Genomic DNA, 16267 nt, shown 5'->3' with positions numbered 1-16267 from the left:
AAAAAGATATATCTAATTAAGTAATTTTAACCTAAATTAAAACAAAATGCTTAGACAGCACGCTTGTCCAAAATCAAGACAAACTTAAAACGTCTATTAAGATATTATATGTTCCGATTTTTTGGCAAGTTGTCCAGGCATTATCAAAATTTGAAAGTTATCCTATTTTACAAGAGCTACTGGACTCTTGAAATTCGTATCTCTCCTGGCGAAAAAAAAAGATCGGAACGTGAGTATGAAGGAAAAATGACAGAAAAAATATAAAGGAAACTTCTAGGAGATGTAAATTGGAACAGCGAAGTGTAATAGAAGTATTTACCTTTTAAAACGCTTATTTTACGTGTCGCTTTTCCAATTTAGAAGTTCCTAGAAGTTTCGTTTACGCTTCTGTCACTCTCTCCTTAAATTCGACTTACTCTTCCATTTTCCACTCAGCACTTTTTTTCCTAAGGACGTTTTGAGAACGCCCTCAAGACGTAGAACGTCGTTTAGACGTCCCTTGAAAATCTGTGCTGTATTCTGGACAACATGTCTATTTAAAAAAGCATAAAAGCATTAAAGCAGGAACGTTTTTTTAGAACATACTCCAGACAACACACATGCCCAAAAATAAGACATAAAACGAATACTTACAATGAGATTTTAAGATGTAAAACTTAAGTTTAAAGCCGTAAGAAATTGACCAATTATAATCAATTATTCTCCTTGCATTCGATTGTCATTGATTTTTTATGGCTTAAGAGGTTTAAAGCTAAAATTTTACCTTAAAATCTCACTGTAGACGTCGCTTAAAACATCTTGAAGATGTCTAAAATAAAAATATTTTAATAAAAATATCTGAGACATCTTAAAGACGTCTTACATCCTGATTTTCGATTATATTGTCTAAGATACGTTTAAAGTCTTGTGTTCTCAATGCTAAAAATCTCAGATAAAAAAAAATTAATAAATCACATTTGAACAATTCGCGATCACATGATCAATGCGTTTGGTCGATTCTTTTTCCATCTGAGAGATCTTTAACCGATTTTTAGCATCATGGAGACACAAGGTTTTAAAGAAATCTAAGACATCATAAAAACGTCTTCTAGACATTGTTGTCTAGGATGAGTCTTTTTCTCTGAATCTGTATCGATAGAAATCTTTGTACAGAGAAGCGCGCGGTTGCTAAAATGCGCGTGAAAATTCACGACGACAAGTATCACAAAATGGAGTACCATCGCAGTTTAACATCCATCGAATCCTCCCCTCGGGAGATATCGTATTCTCGCTTACCTTCCGCTGTCCGCTCAATCGTCAACCCCGCCGACGCCGTGAGGAGATAGAGAAGAGATACATCCGTCAGCTAGTCGTCATACTAAACGCCCGTCGATGATCGCCAGCACCGTGATCAACACCGTTGCACACTCACTGACTCGACCGCGCGTCGCGACATGTCATCGTCGGCAATCGGCACTTTTTCTTCCTCTTCGTTTCCTCTTCGTTTCCTACGTCGGCGAAAATTTTACCGGTAAGATTGAGAAGCGCGTTCACGGTAAAACGGGGGAACGGGGAAAATGTAAAAACAGATCGAGGGGAAGCTCTCTAAAGCGTGTGTAAATAATCGCGAACACAGTCGCGTACGAACGCACTCTGAATATAATAACGAACGCGTAATAATTATAATCATGAAGGAAGAGTCGCGGACGCGCGCGCGCGCGCGTGCCCGTGCGCACGTTCGTACGGATGAAAAAAAGGTACCTACGTTAATTCTACGCGGCTACACGGCGTCGCGCCTTCAAGCGCGCTCGCTCCACGGTCGCTACACTAACTGCCGCGACTCGACTTGAATTTCGAGCCAGCGCGCGCGCGCTGGCCAATCAGCGGCCGGCGTGCCGCTGCCCGCGGACGTCATCACTGCGCAGGCGCGCCGTTGCCGGCGGTATACGTGCGTTCCGTGCGTTACTTCAGGCCGTTGTGGGAAAAATAAAATTTTTTTTTCCGTTATTTGAATGTTATTTGTTACTTCTTTTTACTATTCGCTCAATGGATGCAAACAAACATTTATGAAATACTAACATATTACATTTTTATTTGATTGCGTCGACCAAATGTTTGAAATTTTTATACAGGAAAATAAGAATTTGTTTTAAAAATAAATGATTTTTAACAGAAGGTGAATTGGAATAAATCAAAACGGGACTTCTTTTATTATTATATAAGACAGTAGTAATCAACCTTTTATCTAGCGTACTATAATTATTAATGGAGATTAAATATATTTAATGAGCTACTCTGTTACAGAATTAAGCAAAAAAAAAAGACTGCAATCTTCTTATTTCTTCTGTTATGTTGAAAGTAAAAAGATTTCTTTTGTTTTATAAAGTTTATTTCTTGTATCGTGTTCTGTTTTACATTCATTTTAAAATAAATATAATTTAGCATGAAAATGAATAAAACGAATGTAGCCAAAAAATAAAAGTGTAAAAAGAAAGTCATTACTTCAGTCTTTTTTTATTTGTTTTTTATGCTTCTTTAAGCATGTCACTAAGAATGTCTTTGTCTGTCACAGCTGGATCATCCTTGATCCAAGATATAATTTTGTAAGTCACACAAATATGATTCAAATTTGTACATCATATTCCTCTAGATTTCTCTTTCTATTCTCAACATGTCATCATTATTTTTTAATATATATATAATTACATTTTAAATACTTAATAATTGTAAAAAATTAGTAGACGTAAAAAAAACGTATATGATAATCTACAAGTTTTCTTATGCAGTACAGAAACAAAAAACTTTAGAGCTCCAGATGTATTAGAATAGCACAATAATCCTTTAATCTGAACTGGATGCCGACAACGTTGCTATTGACCGCTTCTTAATTTGATAATCTGTCGTTCAAGAAGCAATAAATAATAAATAAGCTTAGTGAATAATCCAATAAAAATAAGTAAATTTATTAATACGTTAACATATAATCATTAGATAAAAAAAAATAGCAGACTTTTGCTACTCATGCAACTCTAGAGCTCTAAAAAAACACTTTAAGCGCCATCTCTTAGATTGTATTCAACTTTCTTTAGACATTACCAGAAAACATTGAAAGACGGAGATCAACGAAGATGCATTAAAAATATCTTTTTTATTACAAAGAATTGATTTCTTATAAGAGATATTATAAAAATATTTAAAAATTCAAAAAATTCAATTCTGCAAAATTTCAGATTATTTCTCTATTTTTTTCTCTCTCATGTATTTATATTAGATTGGTATAAAAGAAGAAGACGTGTTAAAAAGGACTACAACTTTTATTATACAAAAAATCGAGCGTTTGTACAAAAAGGTGTATTCTTATATATTATATCGCTTATAGTGAATCCAACGTTAAAACGTTTTACTCTGAGATACGAGCGATTGATTGGAATAAAATAGCGTGATGCTTTAATAATAAGGAACACACGAACCCGCGGCTGCGATCATTTCAACATCGATTCACTTAAAAGCGATGGTAGCTTCACATACCTATCTGCCCCGTGATCACATACTGCGTCCCAATAGGACCGTAACAATATTTTCAACATACTACCTTCACACCTCATGCATACAAACTAGCTAATAATCGTCATATATATATACATATACATATACATATATATATATATATGTATATATATATACGCGCGCGCGCGCATGTATGTGTGTGTGTGTGTGTGTGTGTGTGTGTGTATGTGTGTGTGCATATTATGCGCATCGTTATCTCGCTAAAAAAGGGGGAAGAACAAGAAAAGATCGACGTGGCACTTTCTCGTACAGTCATTGCATCTTCGCAAAGATCGGCAAAAATAGGAAATAATTACGAGCAAGACTGAGAGAAAATTTGGACGAGAAATGATGTTGAAATCTTCTTTAGATTCAATTCGGAAAAGAATTAGAAGAATGTAACAGATCTTTCAAAATGTATTACAATTACATCCTCCACAAATTCTTCAAATCAAATTAAAAATTCATTATAAAATTGTTATTAACCACCGGTCTGCCAAGGAAAATGGAACTCTTTCAAAAAATTGTTCACAAAAATATTATATATATATATATATATACATATATATATAAATTATGTTATAAATACATATATATATATATATAATGTTATATATTATATATGTATGTAATAACATATATTATATATATATATATATATAATTATATATATTAAAATATAATAATTATATCATAAATGTTTTTGATTGACAATTATCATTTTTTCTTTCTGAATATACACATGCTTGCAAGTCCTTGATCTTTTCATTAAATTACTATTAAAATTTATTAATACTCAAAAAACGAGTAATAATAATCTTGATAGACCGGCTGTCAATTTCACCTCAACGCGTTCGGGTGTTCGGTAAAAACAATAACGAAACCGAACGTTGACCGCTGCGAAGCCAATTGGTATATACAGCGTAAGGTAAACATCGGTGAAAGAACCTAATCGAACACTTATCATCCCACCACCGTTTTGCATTTGTACTTTTACGATTCCACGCATGTTGCGGCAATCAATTTCACGGCAAAGTGACGCAGAAAACTAACACATGATCGACGAGACAATCTGCCAACATTGTCATCATCGTTGTGTCCGTTCACAAAAAAAACGCGCGTAAACATCTAAAGAATTAAGCTAAATCGCATTATGGTTACGAAGAAGAAGTTTGAGCTGCCAACATTTCCTCCTGCTGTATTTTTCTCCGGTAGTTATCCAGTGTAACTTGTATAGTCTTCTCAGAGTAACGGCAGTTTTCGGCACCGCAGGTACATGTGAAGGACTTGCATTTTATTATCCAGAATTTCTCGCCGTAATCGAAGCTGGAGGCAAACAGATCCATATTTGTCTATCGTGCGAAATTAACAAAAGAGAGCGTGACGTAAAAAACGAGATGAGATTGGGTGTTTTCAGCAAAGACATAGTCAGACACAGTAAATCATCACATCCTTGTTTGCCTATGTTAAACAAGGATGAACCGATTCACTATGTTACACAGTGATGTTGTCTGACTGTGTTCTTGCTGAAAAACGCCCATTGTGAGATGTGTGAATGCTCTTAAAAATACTGTCACCTTAATCCGTCGTGCGTTAATATTAGATACGCGTAAGTATTATAAATTGTATGTAATCATTAGAAATGGAATTAAATAAAAAGAAAGATCTCAAAATCTTGCAAAAGTATATTTAAAAGAAAAGATTTTTTTAGAATTGTTTAGCCCTTTAGAGAAATAAATAACACAAAAAATGAAAGAATGAATGACACATAGAGTACAATCTATTGAAAGATTATAAGGATTATTTAAACACTATTATACTAAACATCTTTATTGGATAAAAATAACATTTGATCATTCTACATCAAACAAAAAGTAAATAGAATATTTTACTATCAAAATATATATTTGAATCACGACACAGAATTAAAGAGACGAAATATGAAGTAACAAAGGTGAAAAAAATTACAATTACGTGCTATGTTGATGAAACAAAAAAACAAATGTTAAGCAATTTATTAACAGAAAATGCTGTGCAACCATGTATTCCTGTTAATTTAGAGGCTCAATGAGAATATCTCAGAGATTTTCGACGTTTCATTGACTTCAACCTCTTTTTAACATACCCGAGCTCTTCATCTGCCTCGATGTCGCGATTAGCGAAGAATGCTATCCTTGGAAAATGGAGATCCTGATGTTCGACGAATACTCGTACCGGCAATAGATTCGGCGCGCACGAATGATTAATGAACCGAGCAATATTCCCATAACGTCTTGCATCTATACAATATGTTTCTCCATCCTGTGTACATCAAATAATTCTTTTATCCACAATCTAGAATAAAATAGCTTTTACATAGATATAGTAAGCTGTACAACACAAACGAGAAACAGTTATAAAGAAATGATTTTTCAAAAAGGTCCAAAATGTCCAAAATCTTCTCATAAAATAATAAACATTTTTTTGTACCTCAGATTATGTATTATCAATTTAAATTTAAGATTAAAATTTAAGATAACGAAGAATGACCGGATAGTTTGATAGAGCAGCTACCTTATCAAACGAAAGACTCATTGTCTACTAGAGAATTTTAACTAAAAAAATTATCCTAATAAAGAAGCAGAAATAAATACCAAGATAATTGAGTAATAAATGATATTGCATCCCTTGAAGAATGGAAAAATCTAAATATTATGATGAACGAACAACGTAAGTTGTCTAAAATATTGTAATTATCCAAATATTGTGTAGTAAAAAAAATTACGAAAACAATATGCAGACATTAAAAACAAAATTACTTCGCTTCTATAAACCAAAGTAAAAACTATGAGTATATAACTTACTCTGTTGTCCAAATCAAACAAGTAGGAGTCATCTTCGCGATGGTCAGCCTCGGAATCTGAGATTATCTCTCCAACATATTCACAAACATAGGTGCCTTTAGGAATATGTCGAAGAGTTCGAAGACCCCAACCCTTGCCTCTTGTGCGGAACAATTGAAATCGTTGAGTCAGTCCATGTTGAATAACTCGATTGTTACATGTAATGCGGTTGCAGTCGCAAGCTGGATTACATTCAAACAACATTGGTGGATCTATAACAAATATTATTTGTTAAGATGTTAATATCTTATTAAAATTATTTTCATAGAATATTCTATAATTTCTCTCTCATTAATTCAATGTATTTATTTTAATATATTTATAGTACAATTATTATAAGACTTTCTGTTTTTACAAATCAAAATTTTTTCAATGTTGACATTTAATAGATACCTGCATAATTAAATTCTGGTACGAGTTTTCCCTCTTCATCATACCAACATCGTAGACTTATATTTCCACACAAGCACTTTTCAGAACTACAGTTATCCTCACATCGACATGATTGCAACGATGTAATTGTGCGGTCCACATTGATATTGCTTGTGAAACAATTCTCCGTTATGTAAAGGAAATCGGTTGGCTTGTCCTCAGAATCATATCCGTTGACACATTGTATAGGATTTGTTTCCTTTCCACGTGAAATGTCACTATAAAAAGAATAAATAATAAAAAAAAATTATTGTAAGAGAAACTCAAATACAAATCATTTTTTATTTATCATACCTACATACAATATAATTTTTAGTGTTATAACAATATTTCTCAAGAAATTGTGAAATAAAGTTCTTAATATATCTAACTTGACAATCATAAGCCAATTTAATTTTTATAAAATTACAGCATTATTTATATATTTACTGTAGTGATAATTACGCTATACTTAATAAAATTCCATACTTACTTCGTCAATATCTTAACCGTTCTTTCCCACATATACTCGGCGAGTTCGTTGACTTTCGCATTCAATCTTAAAGCAGCCATAGTATCACCATCAGATGCACAACAATTCACCGCAGTTTCGCCAGCAGCATTTACCTCTCCTATTTTAGCACCACGCGCTAACAGCAGAACACTGACTGCGTATTGATCTTGTCTAGCTGCTATATGTCTTAAAAAATATATATAAATTATTGTTTTATAATAAGAAAAAATTGTCTAAAAAATTCAATTTATTCAAGATGACTATAAATGTTTCTACATATTCGCGTAATATGATAAATAATTTTAAAAGTACAATCTACAAGAAAAATGTAAAACGTACAAAGGGGTATCACCATGAACGTTAACAGCGTTCACATCGCAACCCTCGTTAAGAAGCATCTCCGTAATCTCGGAACTGCCGCTGAAGGCACTCCAATGCAACGCTATATTCTGTTCGGCATCTCTGATAAGTGGATCGCACTTCTTGTCCAATAAATATCGTGCGACATCCGCATGACAAAATTCGCATGCCCAGATTAAACTTGTCCAGCCACCATCATCCACAGAATCTGCAAATGAAAATGTCAGAGAACGTAAAAAATTAAATCTAAAAAATAATGAATATATTATTCATAATTAGAGACGAGCACACATTACCTACTAATGTTCTCGGCACTTTACACTCAGTCAGTATGATTTGGCAGACTTCTAAGTGACCGGATTTGGCAGCCATGTGCAAGGCAGTCATACCGTCCTCACCCTTCAGTGTCACATCGGCGCCTATCCTGACTAGGTATTTCACTACAGCGGCATTACCCTTACTTGCAGCTAGCATTAGTGGTGTCAATTGATTCCTATCCATTACATCTACTTGAGCACCAGCTTGAACCAGAACGTGTACACATGACAAATGACCTTTATCTGCCGCTATGTGCAGACCGGTTCGGTGAGCATAATCCCGGAATGTGTGATTTGCATTGTAACCACATGCTGGAAGAAATTATATATTATAATGGTATGATAATTAAGTTACTGAAATAAATAACAATTTCATCATTCGCTAAAAACAATTTTAATTATTAACATTTGTTAATATGTATATTATATAATAATATTATCGTAATATATATTATCATTAATAAATTACGTAGAATCTGAATCAGAGAACTTTAAATAATAAATGTGAACTTAGCTTATCTTACTTCTGAATAAAACTATTACTTAACAAGAAATTTAAAATGGAAAAATAAAAAGAAATATACGAAATTTATGATTTACAAGCTTGGAAATATTCAACTTCATAAAATTAATCATTGACTGATTTAAATTCTCATATTCCTCATCAAGTTCACTCACCTAATACATTAACCAACTTTTCAAGGTCCCCATTCTTCACGGATGTATAGAGACTCATAATGGTGTAACGTTCTGGCCTCTCAGTATTAATCGATGGTTCAGGTATCTTGATAACATCGGGCTTAATCAACGGACTGGGCGGATGCTCAGCCAACTTTGTATTATCACCTTTCCCAGGTAGGCTCATCTTTGCAGATGGCAATTTAGAAAATTTTTTACGCGTAGGAATGAAAACCGGCCGTCTCATGCCATTCATTGTCACCATCACATCATAAGCTGCTGTCTCACTGCCACAGTGCGGACAAACACCTTTCTTGTTCGGATATATCTCACATTCGCGATGGTACTGGTGACCATTGGTACACTGCACGAATCTGCCTTGTGAACAGAACATTCCGCAAGAAGGACAACAATTATGACGAAGTAATCGTTCCTTGTGCATACGGCAGAGAATAATGAAAGGCACGCGAGTGCTCGGCCGCCGCATCGCCACATCGTTGGTGTCCACTTCATTACAACAGCCTACCACCCGATTGTCAATCGAGTCGACAGCAGTACAGTAAAGTGGTCCCCCAGAACCAGTTATCGTCACGTATAATTGAGATCGTATTTGACATAGACACAGCATGGATTGCACATATGTCTAAAATTGATAAAAACAAGGATAAGAATATTATTCCTATTCAAATTTATTATAATTTATTATTTATCAAAAGAATAAAGAAAAGTCTATAAAAGTCGACATAGGTTTCTCGTATGTAAAAAATATAATAGAAATAGAAATAATAAAAAATATAATGTTTATTAATAAAAATCTAGACTTTTTGACTACATTATTTTGATCATCTTCAGTAACTGTCGCGATATAAAAATACGCTATTAAAATAAGTCGCTTGGTAAATTTATAATAATAGAAATGTATCTAAATTTAAAATCTCTTGAAAACGTCATAGTATTTGTTTAAATACTGTATATGTGAGTCAATCAATAAAATGATACCATTGTAATAATAAAAAATTCTAGTAAGTCATCTCGGAAATCAATCTCTTAACAATTTTTCTTCATCTAATATCTTAACTCCGTTCCAATCAAAATTATGTTGTGTGTTTATTCTGTGTTCAATTATAATGGAAAGTTGGAAGCAGTTCCTGTTAATGTGGTTGCGATGTTCACTAATTCTAGTTTTTAGTGACCTCTCCGGCTAACATAAGACGCCTCGCACAATTAATTTTATAGACCACGTTTGAATGAATCAATACTGGCAGCTTATCTTTGTGTATTCTAATAAAGGTGTTCAACTTATTGAGCTCTTTGTATGCAAATTTTATTAGCGGATTATTTTTAAATAATTTTTTAATTTTCTCAGAAATTGTGGGAATATATATATACGGAATTATAAAATAATTATTTAATTTGGCATTTTATATATATATAGTACCAAACAATGCATTTTTTATACCAATTACTAATTTCATATTGATTTAACTCACTGTCACATTGTCAGTCTTATTACTTCTTAATGTGCTAGCAATTTTAGACAACGTAACAAAAAATGTAAGTTTAAATAATCTTTAAATTAAAATAAATAAATAAATTACAGTAGTTAAATTTTAAATATTATACAGTCATCAAATTATAACTATTTCTATTCGAGAACTTGAATCAAGAACTTAGATTAATTTCTAGCATCATGGACATAGGGTTTAATAGTAAATAAGATATGCCGATCAAATGAGATTTGATTTACAGCGAATATTCACAGTTGATTCTTATTTTAAGATCGTCTTAAGTAAGATTAATAAGCTCCATGAATGGCTCATGATATCTTCAAATTATATTTAAAATAGTCTTAAATATAAGAACCGATTATAAATACCGACCTAAAACAATTATTCAAATAAATATATATGATAAATTTTTTTCACGTACATAAAAATTAAATTTTATAATCCTGATTTATAGCAATATTACAGAATCAATATTAGAATAAACAGATGATGGTACTCACTTCACTCAAAATAGCCGTTGATTCCGGTTTCGATGCTTGTCCTTCCGCGGGACTCGGGCTTGGCACCATACTTCGGCGAGTTCGTTTGGTCGGTATCTCTGTAATAAAGTTGACATAAAATTAATAAATTACTATTTTACATGTTTATAACAAAGCATAAAGAAGAGAAATATGTAAAATAATATACCTCCATGGCTAACTTTCCATTCAAATTTATTTTCATTCGCCCTTTTATATCCATTAAGTTTCGTGTTAAAAACTAAAGCTTTACCTTCAGGATAATCGTTATTTTTTCCCGCTTCTGCAACGGATGGAGAACCATCTGCAAAATAATTTATTGATTTTAATTACAATCGCTGTTCACCGGAATAATTATTATTTGTACAGATATTACATATTAGATTAACGTCACCTTCGTACAGATCTGCCTTTGCTATCTTTCGCGCTGCTTGAGTGCTTCCACGAGGACGTCCCCTGTCTCTCCTGGGTCGAACGGTGGATTGGGTGGCAGGTTTTAAGAAAGGTTTCTGAATATCTGCCAAAGGTATGTCGTCGCTGCTAGGACTACCGATGGAATTGCCCAGTTTGGTATGTGATTCCGAACTCCTTGTCATCGGTGATAACTTCGGCATTTCTTCGAAATCAGATGAAAAAATCTGCGAATCTTCCAAGACATTGTCGTTCATGCTATTCTCCGATAACGTGGTATTGTGCGAGGTTTCTAACATCGTACTCTCAGCCGTACTAATGCCGTCAGATGTTAGTGATGTTTCTACATCCTGACGAACATCGGAGACCTTCACATGTGCCTGCTTTACTTGTTCTTTACCCGGAATAATTTTCTTAGGTCGACCCGGTCTATTATACCTTTTTTTCTTGAACTCCTCTGTATAATTAGACTTTTCCTTACGTGCCATGGCGCTTTCTAATACAGTACTCTTTACCGATTCTTTACATAACCTTCTAGCAGAACGCTTAGGACCAGGAGGTTCCTCATCCTGAGGGACTGATTCACTGAAAATTAAGAAAATAAGTTTATAAATAGCACATACCTAAACATTCAACAAAAATAGAAAGAAGAAAACAAAAAACCTAAGTGCTCGTAATCTTGGTCGTCCAATTCTTCTCTTTCTAGTGGTAACAAGTGTGGTAGTTTCTTGTTGTGCAGTCTCTTCTGTTAACGCCTTATCGTTGCTGTTTTCAATATTATTCTCTGTGGTTTCAGGTTTCTTCGAAATAGGAAGTTGCGTGTCGCTATTTTGTTTCTCTTGTGTACTTTCCATTTTGTCCTCATTCATAGTTTTCGATTCTGTCACCTTTATAGATTCCTTCTTCTTTGCCTCCTCTGCTTGAATCTTCTCTGATTGGGATTCCTCCAGTTGGGACTCCTCGACTTGGGATTCCTTTGCCTGAGACTCCTCAGCTTGGGACTCTTCCACTAAATCAGAATTTTCATCAGAATTTTCTATCTTTACCAAGACACCATCAATGTCATTGCAAGCAAACTCATCAGGAACTAAAGCGAGATTAGAAGAACAACTGGATATCTTAGTCTTTTTGCCATGATCTGTATTCAGATCAATGGTTCTGAATGTTAAGACAATCCTGGCCTTGTCCTTTTTAACAGTGTCCTGCTTATCCGCCAAACTCTCCTCCTCACCATTATGATTCTCCTCCGGAGTTTGAGAAGTAACTGCATCCTCTAAATTTTCAGCAGCTTCCTCACTGACACCATCGAGTTCTCTTTCCCCCTTGGACGTTTCGTCGACGACCTTGGATGTCACCGGCGTCACCGTTTCCTCCGGTTCCATTTTATCACTGTCATTATTCTTCGTCGGACTCACACCCTTGTTAAACTCGTTCGTCATCCCCTCGAGGATCTCGTGAATACGAACATTGTCGTCGACAACTCTGTTGTCGGAGGCGGCCATATCTCCCTCCTTTCCGTTGGTGCCGCCGGACTCCGTCACTGGTGGCGCCCGACACCCTTCGGGTGTCGCGGCGACGAGCTCGTTGTCGCCTTCCGCTACAGCGGCCATACCTGGTACGCGCAGTTAGCTATTGCTACGAGCAGTAAACTTGCTGCGAGAAGCGACGACGCGCATCTCCAAAGATGTATCTCATCCTGCCGCCTATGCGGTATGTTCTTCGATTACCAGCACATGCTCCACCACGTATCCTTCAAATTATCCTTTCTTTCTCTTCTTTCCTCTTCTTCCGCGAAGATTTGCTCTTTTTTACCAGCTCCCTAATCCTTCTTCCGATCTATTTCCTTCCGCCCTTCATCCTATCTACCTGTCCAATACTTAACGCACCGCTTTCCGGCGCTGCAATCAATCTCACCCCGATGCACTTATCGACGACGCTTATCGACGATGCGGATCCATCGATCCTTCTTCGACGGTGAGACGCGGGACGCGGGACGCCGCACTTCCCCCTACCCTTCACACTCTCCTTCTCTCTTTATCTTTCTCACACCTTTCACTCACTGTGCCTCAGAATGAAAGACGTACTGTACGCGTGTCTCGTTACTCAATCTCATCGACTACTATACCTTTCGCTGTTTCGAGCTGCTCTCAGCTCACTCAGTGATACGATGAGCAAGTCGCGAATTCCCGACTCGATCGACGTTCCCGAAGCGACGCGAAGTGACCCGAGCCAACCGACTGAACTGAAGTTCCTCACATAAGAACGCGGGAAGAGGGAAAGAAAGAGAAAGATGGCCGTGCTGGCATGCTCCGAGAGCGAGCAATGGCTAGAAGCCATATTGATTGTTCAGGGACGGCAACGGAATTGTTTTCTTTCCTCGATCTTACGCTGCGGCACGCGGCATCAGGTTAAATTAACCTTCAATGATGTTTCATTCAATCTTAATTCATATGGTTTCTCGAGAGGAATGATCTTCCCGATTAAATAAGAAGAGGAAAGGGGAGAGAGAGCGCACGGCCATTATTATTAGCGATACCCGTATAGATCACTTCGTTTCGCATACTACTGTACATACACACGGGATCGTTGACGCCTTTAACGCGTGAATTTAGGCACTTTTCGAGACGTACATGCTTGTTGTGTTCACGAAATGCTAGAAATTACTCCAAGATCGGACGGAGAAAGATAATTAACAAATCGCGTTTGAACAATTCCACCAATTGATTAATGCATATTGTCTATTCTTTCTCCATTCGAGAACTCAGACGGATTTCTAGGCTATTATGGACACAAGAGATGTTCTTATAGCTAAACTTTCTTGCACTTTTCATTTTGCACGTTCATCTCTTTTCTGTTTTTTATCTTCAGTGTGAAAAGAAAGAAGCGAAGGACCGAGCAAGAAGTTTAATTAAAAAGAAACAGGTCTAATGCCCTTTTTTACTAACGTAGATTAACTTTTTCTAACCTTTAGAATTAGAAAAAGACGAAGAGTAAGTTGAACGAGATTAAAATTAATCTACATCGGTGAAAATAAACATAAGGTTTATATTTATACAGGTGTCTCGAAAAAAGCCTAAATTCACGCGTCAAAGCATTATAATTCCACATGTTCACATACGAAGTACGAAAATCCAGCAAACACCAAACTTATAGAATACTTACATAATTAGTTGTAATTTCCCATAACAATTATGTAACAATACATATAACAATAACACACGTTATATATTACAGTCATGTTGTTGAGCAGGAACGACATAATTGTAATTACTACATTAGTTAAAACGAATAAATAGTGTTTAACAGATAATAGTTACATGTAATTTGCATTGATATTTAAACTAAGAAGTAAACGTACATTTACAGCTAACTCTTTTTCGTCTTTCCTCTCTCCTCTCTCTCCCCCCCCCCTCTCTCTCTCTTTCTCTATTCCGTGTCATAAGTCAATACAATCCAGACCTAAAATGAACGAGTTGTATGAATAACGAAGTCTCTTGTTGTGGCCAACCGATTTTGCTCGTAAATAAAATCATTACTCATATCTGAGCGATAAAATTATTATTAATCGTGTATAATGTAATTCTTTATTCCATATAATTCCAGATGAATCGCGAAAATGTATATTTTCGAAAAATTTAGGTTCCTGCACATAGTTTCAAGATCCTCGAAATCGAGAGAATTTATTTATCCGTGATTGTACAAATAGATTTTTACATAGAAAGATTTTTACATATCAATAAACCTATCCTTTTTAACTAAAATTTTCGTACACAGATTATCTTTTTTTCTAACGTGGATCAAGAAAAGGGCACGAAGTTCACTTTTAATTAAAAAGAAGATGCCTATGTTTTTCGATTCAAAGACTTTCGCATGTCTTTATTTCTCATTGTCTTCTCAACGTTTATACTTAGTCGGGCGATGACTTCTACTGTGTATCTAGGAGGATATCCGCATTATTGACAATAAATCGCACACGTGAAGTCTACATAATGCGATAACATTATAAAGTTCGACCATGGAATGACACAAGATTTCAATCGGCTCTCTTGCGAAAGAATGAGAATTAATATGCGATCTTAACATGGCGGGGCATAAAACTGGAAAATTCATCGGCGCTTCAATGCGCATGAGCCGTCAGCAAAAAAAGATCTGCTTAGAGATTACGTGGCATGATACGATAAAAATATATACGCTCCGAACTGAATACCCGGCGCTGCCGCGTAGGAATGCTGTTCATATATTATAGATATATTGAAGGACGAAGAAAAAAATATTATTCGAACGAACAGGGTCGATCTACTCTTTTCTCGAAAGGGATTGCATCGGGAAAATGGAGGGAAGGACTTGCAGGCAAAGATTTACGCTGCTACGTACTTATTGAACGTAAAATAATACTAGATATTAAATGAGATAAAAGATTTAATTCATAAAAATTATGAAATATTTCATATACCTGTGTATTGTTATTATACAATATATTAAAATTATATACTATATTATTATGTTATATAATTATTGTAATATATATATATATATACATAATATTTTAGATTATATGATAATATATTTTATTATGTAATATTACGTAATGTCATAAACATAGAACCAACACAAATTTATTCCACGAATTAAGTTATAGCTATAATTTCTAAAAGATAGAACTATATAAATATTTCTGAATCTCTTTTTCTCTATATTCTTTTTTTTTGCTTTTTATATTTTCATTACTTTGATTTTTTTTTTAAAAAGAGGAATTTAATGTTGTTGATAAGAATTAAAGTGTGTCATGGTAAATTCTTATCTATATGTCGTAATAATTTATAGAGCATAGCACACAATGATAATAATTGTTCTACAATCTATAAAATTTAATTTAGAAAAAATATTTATTTTTTCAAAACACATAAAAGGGATTAATATTTATCAATTGCAAGATATCAATTAGGCTACAACTGATAAATCATGATATTGCAAAAATAACATTAACCTCGAAAATAACGTACGTTCTTTTTAAGATTATTTTAACAAAAATCAAACTAAGTCGTAATGAAATTCTTATCTAATTCAACATTATGATAATTATAATACCTGACGATAATTACTTATTTGCGCAGTAACAATAAGTACATAATGATATATAATA

General features: G+C 34.5%; 2 protein-coding genes across 9 annotated transcripts in view; both read right to left on the bottom strand.

The window, feature by feature from the left end:
* LOC105147325 (voltage-dependent calcium channel type A subunit alpha-1-like) overlaps positions 1 to 1818 on the bottom strand; it is a 191237-nt gene extending 189419 nt beyond the window's left edge. For 3 of the 5 annotated variants that reach the window (XM_087409719.1, XM_087409720.1, XM_087409721.1), the window contains exon 1: positions 1276 to 1817. The gene's annotated coding sequence lies outside the window, so the exon portion shown is untranslated. Of the gene's footprint in view, positions 1 to 1275 lie in introns of all 5 variants that reach the window. The other 2 variants (XM_087409722.1, XM_087409723.1) reach the window with 1 other exon arrangement.
* A 1456-nt stretch (positions 1819 to 3274) lies between these two features.
* G9a (histone-lysine N-methyltransferase G9a) lies at positions 3275 to 12734 on the bottom strand. 4 transcript variants are annotated; one of them, XM_011064816.2, is made up of 13 exons: positions 12356 to 12734; positions 11788 to 12133; positions 11108 to 11709; positions 10883 to 11017; positions 10696 to 10793; positions 8688 to 9330; positions 7989 to 8321; positions 7672 to 7900; positions 7312 to 7518; positions 6801 to 7057; positions 6369 to 6619; positions 5651 to 5826; positions 3275 to 4851 (listed from the first exon to the last, which is right to left on the bottom strand). In XM_011064816.2, the coding sequence occupies exons 1-13, from the start codon at positions 12732 to 12734 to the stop codon at positions 4683 to 4685; spliced, it is 3825 nt and encodes a 1274-aa protein (XP_011063118.1). In that variant the 3' UTR covers positions 3275 to 4682. The 4 variants fall into 4 exon arrangements, with proteins under 4 accessions (XP_011063118.1, XP_011063115.1, XP_011063116.1 ...); XM_011064813.2 differs by having other exon boundaries at positions 11788 to 12734; XM_011064814.2 differs by having other exon boundaries at positions 10967 to 11017; positions 11788 to 12734.
* Positions 12735 to 16267: the final 3533 nt, after the last annotated feature.

The sequence above is a fragment of the Acromyrmex echinatior genome, chromosome 9 (assembly GCF_024713525.1).
Source record: "Acromyrmex echinatior isolate Ae372 chromosome 9, ASM2471352v2, whole genome shotgun sequence".
Classification (NCBI taxonomy): domain Eukaryota; kingdom Metazoa; phylum Arthropoda; class Insecta; order Hymenoptera; family Formicidae; genus Acromyrmex; species Acromyrmex echinatior.
The sequence above is the reverse complement of the archived record's forward strand: the minus strand, read 5'-3'. Positions and strand labels throughout refer to the sequence as shown.